The sequence below is a fragment of the Mercenaria mercenaria genome, chromosome 11 (genome assembly GCF_021730395.1).
Source record: "Mercenaria mercenaria strain notata chromosome 11, MADL_Memer_1, whole genome shotgun sequence".
Classification (NCBI taxonomy): Eukaryota; Metazoa; Mollusca; class Bivalvia; order Venerida; family Veneridae; genus Mercenaria; species Mercenaria mercenaria.
The window spans coordinates 75493675-75509507 of NC_069371.1; the positions used below are offsets into that span (position 1 = coordinate 75493675).

Consider the following 15833-nt stretch of genomic DNA (forward strand, 5'->3'; position numbering starts at 1 on the left):
CTGTCAAATCGCCGAAAAGTGGAGCGCGCTGTCTTACGGACAGCTCTTGTTGATCATCAACTATTTCAACATTATGCAACACTGCATGTATTAAAATATCGAGGATTCACTACGACAGAATGAAAAATCCTATATCAGTTTTTTTTATATAAAAATGATAATGAAATTCGGTAACTACCATAGCACATTTCAAAACAGAAATGCACTTAACGGTACTGTTTTGAAAATTCCACGATATTGTATTGATCTGTGAAAGCCAAGTTCTATTCCCGCGTCTTTGGTGCAGGAAATTAAAACTATCTGATATTTGTTACAGAAAAAAGTGCATGGCGCATGCGTGACCAGGTTTCTGCACAAATTCGATTCATGCATGCTGTAAACTGTTCAGCGTCAAACTGATATCACAGTACCCGTGCATTTCTGGAAATGTTTCTTTTGCTGTTGGTACCGTATTTTTCCAAGTCGGTGCATTGGGAATTTGGCTGACATTTCGCATATATTTCGTTCCGAGCGTGAGAACTTCCGTTATATTTGATGCAACATAAATAGGGTTGAAACAATTAAAAAGAATTAGAATTAAAAACAAAAAAAACATGACAAGTTATCATAAGGTGTTTTCTTTACAGAGGTCTGCAAATGTTTCATAAAATATGCTCAAGGTCGTATAGAAGCAGTGTTTCTGGTTCCCTCCATGCAGAACAGATGGTTTATTGTTCTCTCGAGGCAAACTGGAAAACGAATTAGAAGAACTCGAATTAATTTCAATTATCGAAAATGATTTTCAGAAGTCGTGCCATCAATGCAGTTGCGCAGACTTGTTTATGTGGCCAAATATCTCACGTGCATTACACGAAAATGGGATTGGTTTTTGTGGTGTCCACTGTATTGCATGTGTTACTCGGATTGGAAAAATGTCACACGAGTTTCGCAAAATATCCAACCCTCGGAGATCGATCTGCTGACTGCATTAAAGAACGTACACACCTACCATACACTCTCCAATCGCCAAAACGCCACATACTGTGAAATCATTTATATTCGTGGGGGACTAATTTTCGTGGATTCCATGGTTGAGTCAATCCATGAAATTTAATCCCAATGAACAAGTAAAATTTTCCTTCATTTTTTGTTCAAAAGTTGAAATCCACGAATTCATATCTCCACGACATTGCTGTTTTGACCAAAACCACGAAATTTCATGCCCACGAAATTACATGATTTTACAGCATGACAGACCGGGGGCCTCCGTGACCTAGGCTAAAAGGTCGCTGACTTCGAATCACTTGGACTTCATCGACGTGTGTTTGAAAGCTGGTTTACGGAAGAGCGGTGGTTCCATCCAAGTGCCCGCCCATGGTTGAAATTAAGCCCAGAGAGGCACATGGAGCCTGCCTTCACTGTCAAAAGCTGGAAAAGCCGCCAGATGACCTAAATTGTGTCGGCATGACTTTAAATCCTGTAACAACAACAACAACAACAACAGACATATCGAGCATGTATTGTATTCAAATTCACACGTATACATATACTGCAATTGTCAGGCAATGATATCTGTTTTAGCAAATGACAATTTCATTATTAGATGAATAGGAAAATACATGCAGAGTTGAAATGTATTATTTGCAATCGACATATTGTCTTAATTTATATGATGGAGTAGGAAGGAAGTCTCGTGTTAGTTTCAAAGAAAAATTGAGTACAGAGAAATATCGCTCATGGTAGGTAAGCGTTTGCAACGGTCACAAGATATATTTAGATAATAAAATGTTTCACTTTTTTTTTTCTTGTTCCGCTGCTCTCACCTGACATTAAACCCAATACTATATAGCATATTCTGTGAAGTGAAGTGGTAAAATGCAAATTTCACAATGTATCAGTTAACAAATAAACAGTCCTTAGTTTGTCTGTAATGTTCATGGACTTTGGTATTAGATTCTCAGAATGAAAACCTTTTTCTTCAAGAATTTAGCATCAATAATTTATGCATCGATTTGGATGAAATACGGTAAGGAACGGCACAACCACTTGCCCATGTATAAAGTCTGCGTTTACACTTTACATAATCTCACGTTTATACACCTGCCTTTCTTCATACCGACTGACATTTCAAGACAGAGCTTAATCGAAAAATGGGAATTTTACTGCAGTTTCTTCCATTCCACTGATAGATTGCACTTTCTTACCGATACATGTGCAAACTGAGACGTGCAAGATTTCTTTGTAACTGTTGCCGACAGAACACGATTTAATCATAATGCCTATACTTCGTGTGATTATCAAAATTTATAGGATCATTACATGTACTTTATGTTTCTTAAAATATGTATCAGACACAAAGACTTTGTGAGTGCATCGCGTATAGATAGAAGCACTATATATTGTACTGTCTTTACGAAAATTTTACTCTCTCATATATTTCTTTTTGGTGACCTTGATACAGATAGCCTCAGTGCACACGTAGATGAAAAGAAGTATACTCAAATTTCATATTCAAAATATGAAAAATAACTAAACAGTATGTGTGTAAACATAGAATAAACATGACTGTGGGTATACACAGAACCGTATGTTAGATATAATAAAGATAAACGATATCTTATGATAAAATATTTTAGCGAAAGCTGGACATAATATAGCTTTAAGATGTTGGAGGAATCAATTTTTCATTCAGTTTCATTTTTTTTATGATAAAACGCAAAATAAATAAGATAAATGTTTGAAATATACGTTTACGATAGCACTAATATATATAAATAGATATGATAAACAATTCCGTGAATATTAGTTTAAATATAGATACATATGTATGATCAAAATACTTGCATTAAGTAGACGTTTTACATATGTGTTGTAACTTATATAAATACTGTTAGATATATATGTATAACTATCAACGTGATGTTTCCAGGAAACACGCTTGAAACCCAGATATTACACGGAATATTTTACTAATTTGTAAGTTGCTAGCAGTTTTATTATGTAAAATATTTTAAAAGACCGAACGCAAATTATACAAAATCTTAATTGAGAATATATTTACAAAATAGAAAACTTTGTGTCCTTAACAATATAAATGTTAAGGAAATGTGTGGTATCTCTTAATTTTTGATGACAACTGTAGTTTTACTAACATCTTAGCTTATTTTAATTGAAACGGTAGTTTTGAATTGGTTATAAAATCAAAAATTGATTGAATTCTGTGTAAGACTTTATTTTTGTCTGATCATATTTTCATCACAATGCAACATGAATAACAAACTTGTAAGAGAACACTGGACTGTAGACTGCATTTAATGCATACTTCTTATTATATGTCTGATTTTATTTATGTTTTTGAGACTTAAGCGTGTGTGAGATTCCTTGATCAGGCTTCGTATTGTCCGTCTAGCTAATATGCCGTTCTGCACTCTCAGGGAATGTCTCTTCTCTTTCTTTCATCTATAGATGCATTGGTTGGCAGTTTTGGGGTTGGGATCCAAAGCTCGCGTTATATGTAATGATTTACAAACGTTCTATGTATGTTACCCTGTAATATATTGCTGTTTTAATCTGTACAGTCTAGACACAAGTCTCCTATAATTCTGTTATAGAATGGCTATATGCATTTAATATTATTGATGTAATGTACTTGTATGTAAATGAGACTATAATAAACAATAAATAAATAATAAAAATATGCCATTCTTAATAGAGTTATTCAGTATACAAGGTTTTCGGAAATTTTCACAGAATTCTGAAGCGGTTATACACTTATTGTGTTATAAATTTCTTGCTAGACGTATAATTATATGCCTTAAAATAACTTCAAGTATCTAAGAAAAAAAGTCTGGTATCACTTTTTTGCGATTTTAACTAAATAACGGTAATGTTGTTGTTGTTATTGTTATTGAAATATATTCATGGGAAACAAAGTGTACATGAAATTTAACGTGTAAATTTTTATATATTTAATTCAGGATTTATCAGACCTGTACCGAAATGTAAGGTAACAAAAAAGTTGCATATCGACTTCCGGTTCAGAAGGTGTGTCATTTTTTTGTCTGTGTGGATTAATGTCACAATTTTCGTACCTAAAGTTCCAATTCCCATTTTTACATCACTTTCACTTAAAACAAGAAGGGGTTATAGAAAATTTATTGTTGCCCATTTTTAACTGTATAATATAAGTATATTTTGTGTTAGCTGCATCGGTTACAACGTAAGAACCTGTGGAACTGAGAGCTTGAAATTGCCGCTTGTGAAACAATATGTACCGGTCGCCAGTCTAAAGTGTTTATTCGATTTTTTATTAGGCAGCAGAGCAAACACAAAATGTTGAAATGAAGAGAAAAATGAAGAAAAAAAAACAAGAAAAAAAAACAATATACACGGATGTAACGAATGGCGATATTTTTCTATTCATTGTATACGTATTGTATCTTTGCAACCAACATGTTTGGGAATAAACACGTGTCTGTACAATGATAATAATAATTCAAAATACTTTTAAAAAGTTATATATATATATATAGTTGTTCTTTTTCGCGAAGTGAAATTCTGAATATATAATTTTGTACAATTTAAACGCTTATACATTTTGTTAGATGTAATTCCGAACATCTCGCAAAAAGGCGTTTATTTTTTACGTTTTTCTTAAACGTACTTATTTTTTTTTTATTACCAACGTATCGTGTAAGCTTTAAAAAATGTAATGTATCTTGCCCCTGTTAATTCATTTGTTTTACACTTAATGCATGTATATCAGAACCGAAATGTTAGACTGGAGTACAAGATTCAAATGTAACAAAATGTAACTTCCTTTTACGGAACTGCACAATTTTTTGCACGGAAGTTGTTTAAGCACAAGGTACTTAAAAAGGTCAAAAATTTGATCCGTCGTCTGATAAGCCACGAATACGAAAAAGGGCACGCTTTATTAATGAAACTTACAACAGGAAATACAAGAGTTTTGGTGGTTGATCAAATAAGTAACATTTCCGTTATAGTTATAAGATACTCATTTTTATCTGACCCTTGAATGAAAAATTTTGATGAAGGAAAAATATAACTTGTAAATATATAAATCGCACCGAACAAACTAAAATAGCAGCTATACTTCCCATTTATCAAAATATGTATTGCAGTGCTTCAAAACCCTGAAGTTTTTTCAACTCTTAAACATTTAATTCTTAAAGAAATGTACAAAGGGCTGATTCTGATAGTTAAAAAGACGTGTTTCTATATATCAGATGTGTATAGCTGGGTTTTTTATAGGAGGCATTTTTCTGACAGCAGTTTTTTGTTGGTTTTTTTTTTTTCAGAAAAAACTTTTACTTCTTAACCGTTATTTTTTTTTACATAGGGCCTAGATTTTCCAGTTTTCTACGAGTTAAGTTCAGAGTTAAGACTTATACTTTAATAAAATAAAAAGTTGAAGTATCTTGTTTGAAAGCGTATGTATAATTTTTTGACTGCTGATTTAAAAAAAGTTGTAATGACTGCTGCTTTCTGCCAGCCAAATTTCATTAAAAAAACTGTTGTCATTTAATATTATATAGGTTGCACTGAAAAATTAGCATTTTAAAAACAAAGTCTAAATTTCCGTTGATGGAAAACGGTCCCCGAACTTTTTATGATATCCTGTGAACGAATCTTTAGCCTTCTTAGGCAGATATATTCTGCTGAAACTTTTCTGAAGTACTGACTTTACAAAAAAATTCATATGCGTACAAAGTTTCGGTAAAATCTATTCTGTCTTATAAACATTATAGGAGATAAAAAAAAACTTGAAGAAGTTTGTAAAAGTTCGACACGATAAGAGGTTGATAGAATATAAAGATTTTTATTTTTTTGGGGCTAAAAAGATTTTTTCGTCGGATTAACTCCACCTAAAAAGTTCAATTCCGGATTTTTTTTCTCTGAAAGGGTTCTTTTCTATGTTGTTTTTACACCTCAGATCTAAAAAAGAACCCAATTATCTTTTTTTAATTTGCGGAATTTAATGTAGCATTACTTCACGAACCATGTTGTTAATGATTTGATGTAAATGTAAATCTATGAAAAAAATTGTTTTATTTCTTTGGTAAGGAGTGTGTTTACGAAACGATAAGCTTTCTTATCGGTATTCACGAAAGGCAAATGTTAAAAAGTGCACATTGTATTCACGTGCTAAAACTGCACGTAGTTTATGACAAGGGTTTTAAATTATAGAGATTTATTCTGTCATCTAGCAAAGACTTTGTATGATAAATGAATGGAGTGTCACGAAATTGTATATAGCAGATTTAATAGCAATGAATTTTATGTTTGTTTTATGATACACTTGAGTCAGAACATATCCGAATGGGTGTTCAGTTGCAGCGTATTTTGCATTATACGCTCCCGTTTTAATGACTGCGCGCATTTTTGCACGAAAATGCATTTCCTGTGTATGTGAGTTTTTTTATGGCAATTTCGTTTCCGTTTGTAGCGTAATTACAGGGAAAGTGTGCCTGTACTGATAAGATAAAAATAGAATATAATTCTATTTTGCAACAACTTCCAAAAAGTGTTTTTATATTGAAAATAATCATTTGACCTGAACGACTTTTAAATATAAAGTCTTAGCTTATTGGCTTTTCGTTTTAATCAGTTGATTTTTTTTTCGATTTATTTAAAAAACTTATGTACCTAAAGTGTACTGAATTTTTAGGCAGAAAAGATATTGGCTATGTATATACATTAATGAAGGCATAAATGGTTTTACTGTTGTTTTGTTGGACGTAATATGTCAATAATTTAGTTTTTCTCGAGAAAATATGCTTTGTGGTAGATATTGCACATTGTCAGAAACGTTCAATGTCGTAAAAAAGATAGAACTGCCATTGTCAATCAAGAAATCCAATGATCTCCAATGATGGCACGGTCAAGAGGGAATGAATCCGCATGCTGTCGTAATCGGATATGCTTCGGACAGATAAAAGTTGCGGTCACGTGATCCATTACCTCTCTTTAGTATTGACATTTTATGATTATTATCACACATTTTCTGTTTTAATCTCTTGATAAATTCAGCTTTGATAGAGACAAATTGACAGGCCGGGGAAAATCTACTGATACCAGCATCTGACTGATTGTAGCTTTTTACACGTTTCCCAAAACTAACATTTATTTAAAATTTTTTTTTTCATGAATAGAATTCAAATATCGTCGATATCACTATACGTTTTTTTTATTAGACACCTTTCAAAGAAAGTGTTTTTTACATTTCTTTTTTTTTTATGGTTTGTTTTGTTTTAGATTTGTTTCCTGTAACGTTTTATTTAATACATAAATACATTAATACATTACGAACATTAATATGGAGAATTAGGAAAAGCCTTTAGGCAAGTGTCAAAATGTTTATATGCGCGTTGATAATAAACATATTTTAAGACCGTATTGAATGTGCAAAGCTGTTTTTATGATAAATACTAAGTTAGCCTTATCGCCAGATTTTGGCGGATTTGTATTTAGTGTGGTGGTAATTTATCTTGTTCAAATAATATTGCGACATTTTGGTGATAAAGCCTTAAAAGCAACAATTACGACACTGAATTGACGTAATAATTGGCACAGATCAGTTTACATCCCATTCCGTTCCCAGGCAACTGTGACGGACATTTCCCCTTACGGCTCACGTTATATAAATATAGAGCTATACTGATATTTATTGCCGATATATAATGAAAATCAAATATTTGATTTTTTCCCCCTATTTCCCTCTAACCATCAACCAAAGACTGTGCTGTGTTAACTTTTATTTCCGTTATAGCCAACGCATTTTACAACTCACACATAAGTTATTTATTCATTTCCGTAGAAAAGGAAATACATTAGTACATTACTTCACTAAAATATGTAAATAACGCATTTATTGTAACAAATTTACGACAGTTGACTTAAATTCATTGAAATTCGCATTTTTAGCTTTTTTTTACTTGGATATACTATGTATAAATACCCGTACAAAAGAAACTTTTGTGTAAATTACTAAATATACATGACGTTACATGACTCAAAATTTAGAACTCTTCTTTGTTTCATCAAATCGTTTCGTGCTTGTTTGAACTTTATCTCTCTAAATGATAAAATCTACCAAACAAATTTAATTAATCATGAAACTATTTGGAAGTCGCCCAAATCCCTGCCTCGTGTTGAACGTAGCTCCGCCCACGTCGAACTTGATTGACATAAATTCCCATTAATGTCGTTTTCGCTTCAATACGTTCTGAAAGGCGATACGGCCGTTTGTGCTCTATTTTTATTGCCTGATGTTTAATTTATCATACTCGACACACAAAGTAAATTACTTATTCTGTCATTTATGTTATTGTATATGCGGTGTGGTCTACATGCGGTTTAAACCAAACATGTACATTCAAACGGGAGACTATTAATACATTAAAGCAGTTATATATTAAGCAGCTATCACGCTGTGCCATTCTCCGAAGGTGCATCTAATAATGGATTATATTTATGTAGGTAGAGAATAATGAATAAGATGCTTTAGGGGAATAAGTTTGTTGTTAGTTCGTTTTATTATGTGTTGAGACTTGAAGCTAAGACAAACAGATGCGTTGTTAGAACTGAGGGAATTGCGTGCTTTCTTTATACCTTTACCTGTGGGGGAGGTTACAAAATGCATACTATACATGTGTATTGATAATGTATCACATCATAGTGGATTTATCTGGACGCTGGTGAGTTGAGATGCTTAGCATCCCAGTTTAAAGGGAGGTAATTCAGAAAAAAGTGTTGGAATTAGACATGTGGATTTACATAGAGGCTTTAATAAATTAATTATCCTAAATAAAGTTGTAGGCATCGGCCTATAATTTTCTAATTTAGGTTTAAAGTGAATTCACAAATGGAGTTTACAGAAACGTGTGAAGGGAGATAATTTGAATCTGCAGACGTTTAGGGGAGGTAACAGTGATAAAGCAATGGATCTGTCGGGGAAAATCAGCATATGTCAACGGGTTAGTTTTATTTGCTTTTCTGCAAGTCTTCAGTATAGGTGCTGTAAAAAGTGTAATTAAATCTTTCTGTATAATGTTTTCACCTCAGTTGTGTCCAAAATGCTAATGTACATATTATAGCAATATATTATATAGCGAGTATTTCTCATTTTCCATGTGTCAGATTTATTATACAAGTTTCAAATAACGCTACAGCATTCATTTGTTTGTTGAAATTTATCGCTTTATACGATATATAAAAACATAATAATATGATATCAGCTTTGTTGTCATGGCCACTGCCTTCTTTGAAATACAATATTTAATTGTTAAAATGAAGAACGCCATGTCGTCTGTACATTTATTAGAGATAAATGAATGGAGAAGACGCAGTTGAAATGTGTTTATGTTTTAAATATGATGTCGTCTGCTCCTGTTTCTTGGAAATATCATTTCCGGTTCTCGATCGATTTCCAGAGAAATGATGAGGATATGGTAGTATTGGAAATTGCCAGATATACAGACAATTTGTTAAAATCGACTTTATCAATCGCACACATGATCAGTGTATGAATAATTGATGAATACGTCAGATTAAAATCGTTTAGCAAAATTTTCGACGTATTCTACAAGTGTAGTCACAGGCTATAAATTATATTCACAAAAATTAAGTATTTTTTTTTACCCCACAGGTTACACAATACTAATTCGTCTCTAAAAGGTAAAATGTATCTCCTCTTCTTTCCTATCTTCAAATAAACATGTTAGCCATGCCAGACTTAGCCTTCCCTACAATCTGTAACGTATTCTTCATATGTCTCCGAACAAAACACTATTCTTGAAGAAAAATGCTCTCCAGTAATGTGTGTTTGCTTTGATTTGTAAGGTGTAATGCATTATTTATATTTACATTAAGCCATTATATTCTCTTTACACTGACGTTTCTAGAACCTTATATTGTCTATGAAAGCTTGAAAAGGAATATATGCTGTAGAAGTCACGTGCTCATTGATTTCATTCGTCTGTATCAAGCTCCAGTTTAGATATCGCATGCATCATTCTATTCTGATTAGTACGTATTCGTGACAGCACGTACATTTCCGGTTTTCCATCACAGATACTAAGTGGTCGTTTCCATCACGCAACTCGTCTGGAACTGGTGTATACGCCTTTTATGATGTCAGTATATATATATTTTTTTATATAAAAACCGAACGATGAGGGTATCTCTATACCTCTTTTGTCTCAGTCTTAGACCGTGTATGGTGTAAAACACGTGATCTACGCAAGTTTTAATGCTTTCTCACGTTCACTCTTACCCTTGTACGTTTACACGAAATTATGTGTATGTAATCCATTAACATTTGCACGTGCTCCATACCTGAACGTTGCCGTAGGTCCTTGATATCTGTACGTTTACGTGACGTCTTCGATGCTTTTCTTTTGTTACGACCCTGTAGGTCGTTTTCATACACAAAGATACGATTCTAGAAAACTTAAAACAATTTCTAGCACAACAAATTCACTTTATTGGCAGTTAATCAAATACTGATGCAGTTTCAAGGCTATACATTATTAAATGAAAACAGAAATGCAAGTGAGGTTTGATTCCTAGACGATGTTGTAGAAAAGTGGCTGTTTTAAGCACCGGATCACATGATCAGCATTCCGTGTGCGATACGGGTTTTAGTCAAGGTTATACCGGACAATTAGTATCATGAGCTTCCGGTTGAAGACGTGCCACGGCCTTACCATTACTTAGATACTAATTACTTTATAACTAATTACACAGGAGATAAAAACACTTTTGAAACTCATGTGAAGCTTTCCGTTCATTGAAACTTACTCTGGACCTTTTAGAGCACGTATTGAAGAAGATTAACAATGAATACCGCTAAAATGAGAGGCTGCCATTATTTTCGTATACGATGGAACAAACTTCTTTAAAGTGTAATTTATCGCAATCAATTTTCCGATCTTGTTGCAATATCGTATGATCCAATGCTCATGGGATATTTCAAGTGTCCGGTCAAGGTTTTGAAGTAAAATGACCGTGAGAAAAACACCACTGACCGTTACATTTAACGTATAATCTTACAAAATGAATTCGATTAAAGTTACATGTTGGACGTGTCTAAGTTACATGTTGGACGTGTCTTTGCATTTGGGATGTGTAATGCATGGGGAGATGCGCACGTTAAATTGGCCGACAAAAAAAGATGTAGACCTGAAGTAAAAGAATGTATGATAGATCTTATTTGATCGTGTATCCATTGGTTTTTAATGTTGTTTATCAGGGAAATGAGGTAGAAAATAGCTGGAAATAGTATCAAAACAATAGCTCTGTCTTTTCCGGCAGTAGAGGAATGGTGTACTTCTTGAATTTTGTTTTTATCTAAAAAAAAAAGTATATTATTTAAACAATAGCCAAAATTGGCCAAACTTTTACCATGTCTCTATCACTGCGCCAACAGTTCTATACATGGTTCATGTACTCGCATTTAAATCAAATAGGCAATTAATTCATATTCTCTGCCACTTGCAATGCATGTTTAGATGCTTTTTACAGATAGTTATTTTAATAAAGTTATGAATGAATGACTGGGACTGAGTTCGTGCCTATAGTTCTACATTTTTCTGTGTTCCCTATGTACAAACTCATTTACGCAAGTCTGTTTTATGAAAAAAATATCAGAATTGTTTCCTGGCTATTAGATACACCAAACCAGACATTCACAGGAACTTGAATGATTACAAAACGTGTAATATAAATAAGTATGCGACTTTCGCAACAATGAATACATATTCGTTTACATCAATGTAAAATTTATTTGCCAGCCACTTGAGAACGGTTTATCGTAAATGCACCGGCATGTAATGGGAACAAGTGCTTTGAATGAAACTCATGAATGGTAACCTTAACAAATGATTGCATTTTTTCACTGTGATAAGAACGTACTTCGGTTTCATTTTCAAGATTAGATCTCTATCAAGGAGTAAAGAAATATCTAATCGCTGTTTATCTGCTGTAGATGGAGGCTTTGTGAAATATTAAGTATAAGGCTATTTAGTGGTATACTTTTTATGGTTTTTTTTTAGGATTTATTAGTACTGGTACAGTTCTTTTATTTAGGGGCCGGAATGGATCCCAGTTTAATCTATTCAGCTTCTCGGCTTAGGGAGAGATAATCTGGTTCCCTGTCCTACAATAGTTCCCATCAAAATGAGAGAAAGAAGGCGAATAATGGGCGATAAACGACTGGGACTCTTACAAAACATGTACTGTTTGGAACAACTGTAGTTCAGAGGTTTCATACCCATGGTACCTTGAATAATGGAAGTGCCACAACGTCGGCAATAACTAAGTTAAATCAATGAACTGTTTGGAGGGGTCGGGGTACCCACACGTAGACGGATAACCGCAAAGGCATTCTCTCATTACTGGGTTGGAGAGGTTGGGAGAGGGATGGTAGGATGGCTTTAGCTGTTTGAGGGACCAGGGCCCCCTTTTTGCAGAGTTTTATTTCACATTATTAAACATGTGAAAAAGTGTAGCAGTGTTTAAGCTATTATATCTTCTTCATTCTCTGACGTTATTTAGAATATCCGCTGACGGGGGACTATACATTTCTTACAATCAGTGCAGGCAGACGCTACTAATTATAAACATTTTCCCCGCGCGAGACGAGATGAAGATGTAATTTACAATAATTTATTGCTCATAAATTGTGCATTAATGTGTAAAATTTGTAAACGTTGTGCAGCGGAATATTTTTGCAGCATACACAAAAACCTGCATTCATGCTAAATAGACTAAACACAAAAACTTGTCAGTAAACAATGTGTATATGAATTTCTCTACATTTTTTTTTCATTAATTTTGGAGAAAACTGAAAGGGTTATAAAGTGTATTGTTATATGTACTCATTTAAAGTTCATAAATGTTTTAACATTATCTCAAGGGTATACGTGGCATATTATTCATTAATGCAGAGCTGTCAAGTAGATATTAACTTCTTCCCGTTTGTCCGCTAAGTTGTATCCAATCTGTTGCCCCAAAATAATGAAAGCGGACAGTATATCCAATGGACCCAGGTTCTAATCCGCAAGTGGCTGAAATGCTTCATACAGCCCGAACAGATCTGAGTCTTTATAGAAAAGAATAGAACAGAACAGAACAACCCGTTACTCACTCAGTATAACACAAGTATACTTCTTTTCATACACTGTATGAGACAGTAATAAATATATGATGATAGAAAAAATGTTAAATGTTTTGCGTTTAAGTGTATGATAAAGTCGAACTCCATTTAAGTAGTTTTCACAATGCCCCTCTTGTGGTGAATGTGTTTTTCTTTATTAATTTTACACAGATCCGGATGCGTGATATAAATTGCTATAAACCATAACAAGAGTTAAACAAAATTGTATAAAATCATTGTGAAACTGCTGTTGTATTTGTGTACGATGACCCCAATGCCCTTTCCCATACATTCTTATCTAACGATTTGTAAAAACTCGTAGTTGGAAATTCATACCTCCACGCTAACGTAATTATGTACAATCTGTACATAAGATCTCTAAACTTAAGCGTAATACCGCCTCGTTTTGCACTAGGTGGGCGGGGTAAACAGCTTTTCAACAAAACCAGTCACAAAAATAATGATTTATATAGATCTCTCAAGAAATCTCCTCGTTAGAGAAATAAATCTGTACAATTAAAGCGGTCGATTTTATGGATTGGTTGCCTATTGAGAAATTCGTATACGCTTTGTTAGTCGTAATTACTTAGATGGGCCGCAAGATAAACGCGGATTTTATATCTTACTTTTTACAAAACCGAGTTATATCGGTGACAAAAATGTACCCATACAGGTTTCAATACTGTTAACTCGATAACCTGCAAATTCTTTTTTTTTTTTGCATGAACATTTTTCCCTTCGCATTCCTGTTGTAAATAAATATCTGGTGCAAGTTTTCTGCGTTTTTTCTTTCTTGTTTGTCTGTTATCGTGTCAGATTACCAGTATTTCCTTTCAATATTTTTTCCCATTATCTTTTATTTCTTTGCCTGCTCCGATAAACCATTTTTTTTTTAAAAATAAGACTTCAATATAAAGAAAATGGCGCATTTTACTCAATGTTTAGGCTCCATTTCAAAGTATTAACATTACAAACAAATTTCAAATTTATTTAAACGAGATGCCAATTAAGAAAGCTTCAAAGAGAAATTTTACACCCATTAATGGATGAGTTTTGTCTCAACCGTGTAAGGATCAATCTCCCAGAAGACTTTGTTAAAGTGTTTCCCCGACATTCTTCATCTGTCATTGGCTCTTTGGTTACAGAAAAATGGCAGTATGAACGGACGCAAAACTGTCATATATCCTTTGTACGGTTTCATATATACTAAAACTTTGCTGCACTCACAAAGCGATATGCATGCAGAACGCGGTCGAACAAGATAAAATTGCAATTAATTACTATTTTATGATTTATGAAGCATTTTGTGAAGGGATATCGAAATATTTAATTCCCTTTCTAATAGGTGTATACTTCATTCGGAATCATTCCAATACAGAATTTCGATTAAAAACGAGATATTTCTAATTCTACATTGCGATTTCCAGTAACTGAAATAATTAGTTACTTGCAGTTTTTCATTCATTTATTTTTTCCCCCAATTAAGCCAGTATATTCATATTCTTACTATCACGTCTTGAAAGAGCACGTGCTTTGTTATCAATACCGGAAGTTAAAGACATGGGGTGCACTCAGGTTGTTCACTTTCGCTCCTCCCACCTGCAGACTTTTTATCTAAGTTTTATGTTTTTGCCAGATTAGCAAAAAAAAAAAACGAAAAAAAAAAAACGTCGGAAACATTTATGAGTCGTCGCGTTGTAAAATAATTAAAATTATTGATTTTGTTCTGCTTTGTCCCCATTTTTTTGTTATCTTTTAAGTATACGACCATATTTATTATTTCAGACAACAATCTTGATATGTATTTTGGCATAATTTTTAGATAATCTGTTTATAGACAAACAGTTTTAACTAGCAAATCTATTGAAGAGCTGAAGAAGTGATGTTTGTGCGTGACGTCTTCATCCGCTAGATTTTCTAGTTGTATTTCAGTTAAACGGGTTTTACAGAGCTAAAACATATTTATATGTTTACTTCTTTTATATTTTCAGCTGGACCGGAGCTTCAGAAAGATGCAACGAATCAAGCGTCTGCGTGTATCTGAAGTCAATCCGCACCTGATCTGTGTCCTTTGCGGCGGTTATTACATTGATGCTACGACTATCATAGAATGTCTACACACATGTAAGTTTGTTTTATATCAGATGTTCATTTTAATACTAGATAAGTATTTTATAAATGTGTATAATTTTGTACTCTTCGCTCGCCAACTTACCTTATTTGAAACGTGTTCTTGAAAACTTCGGCCAAACGCTCTTGATGGAAGTGTCTGAAATGCTTCAGTACACCGAAGCAGTGAAGGACCTATGAAGTACAAATAGTTCCCTCATACTACCACGACCTTGTCAGCAAAACTCGCGCATGCTTACAGCAACAAGAAACCGGAAGTGGTGCGACTTCACTCGCCGTCACTATTGGCGTCATGTAGAGTGTAACACGACATCAAAGCAAACGCCAGTTATGCACTTATGAAGAATGACGTAAACAGCCAAAGCAGCTTGCATAAAAAGTACTTGAAAATTTCTTCAGGAAAAATAACAAAACGGTGCCATTGGCCTTTCTTCAAGAGAAAACATCGTTTTTATCGATGACTACAGATCTGCTGTCTCTGGATGAATTAACACCGGTAGTAGATAAAACAGAATAAAAAAAAAAACAACTCCACGTCATGAAA

General features: G+C 33.6%; 1 protein-coding gene across 2 annotated transcripts in view; it reads left to right on the forward strand.

Annotated features, from left to right (window-relative positions):
- LOC123532960 (protein suppressor 2 of zeste-like) overlaps nucleotides 1–15833 on the forward strand; it is a 64531-nt gene that overhangs the window by 13876 nt on the left and 34822 nt on the right. Inside the window, exons 1-2 of one of the 2 annotated variants that reach the window (XM_045314594.2) lie at nucleotides 8276–8978; nucleotides 15151–15283. In XM_045314594.2, the coding sequence (XP_045170529.2) occupies nucleotides 8943–8978; nucleotides 15151–15283 (169 nt within the window). In that variant the 5' untranslated portion in view covers nucleotides 8276–8942. Of the gene's footprint in view, nucleotides 1–8275; nucleotides 8979–15150; nucleotides 15284–15833 lie in introns of those variants that run through there. The other variant, XM_045314595.2, reaches the window with a different exon arrangement.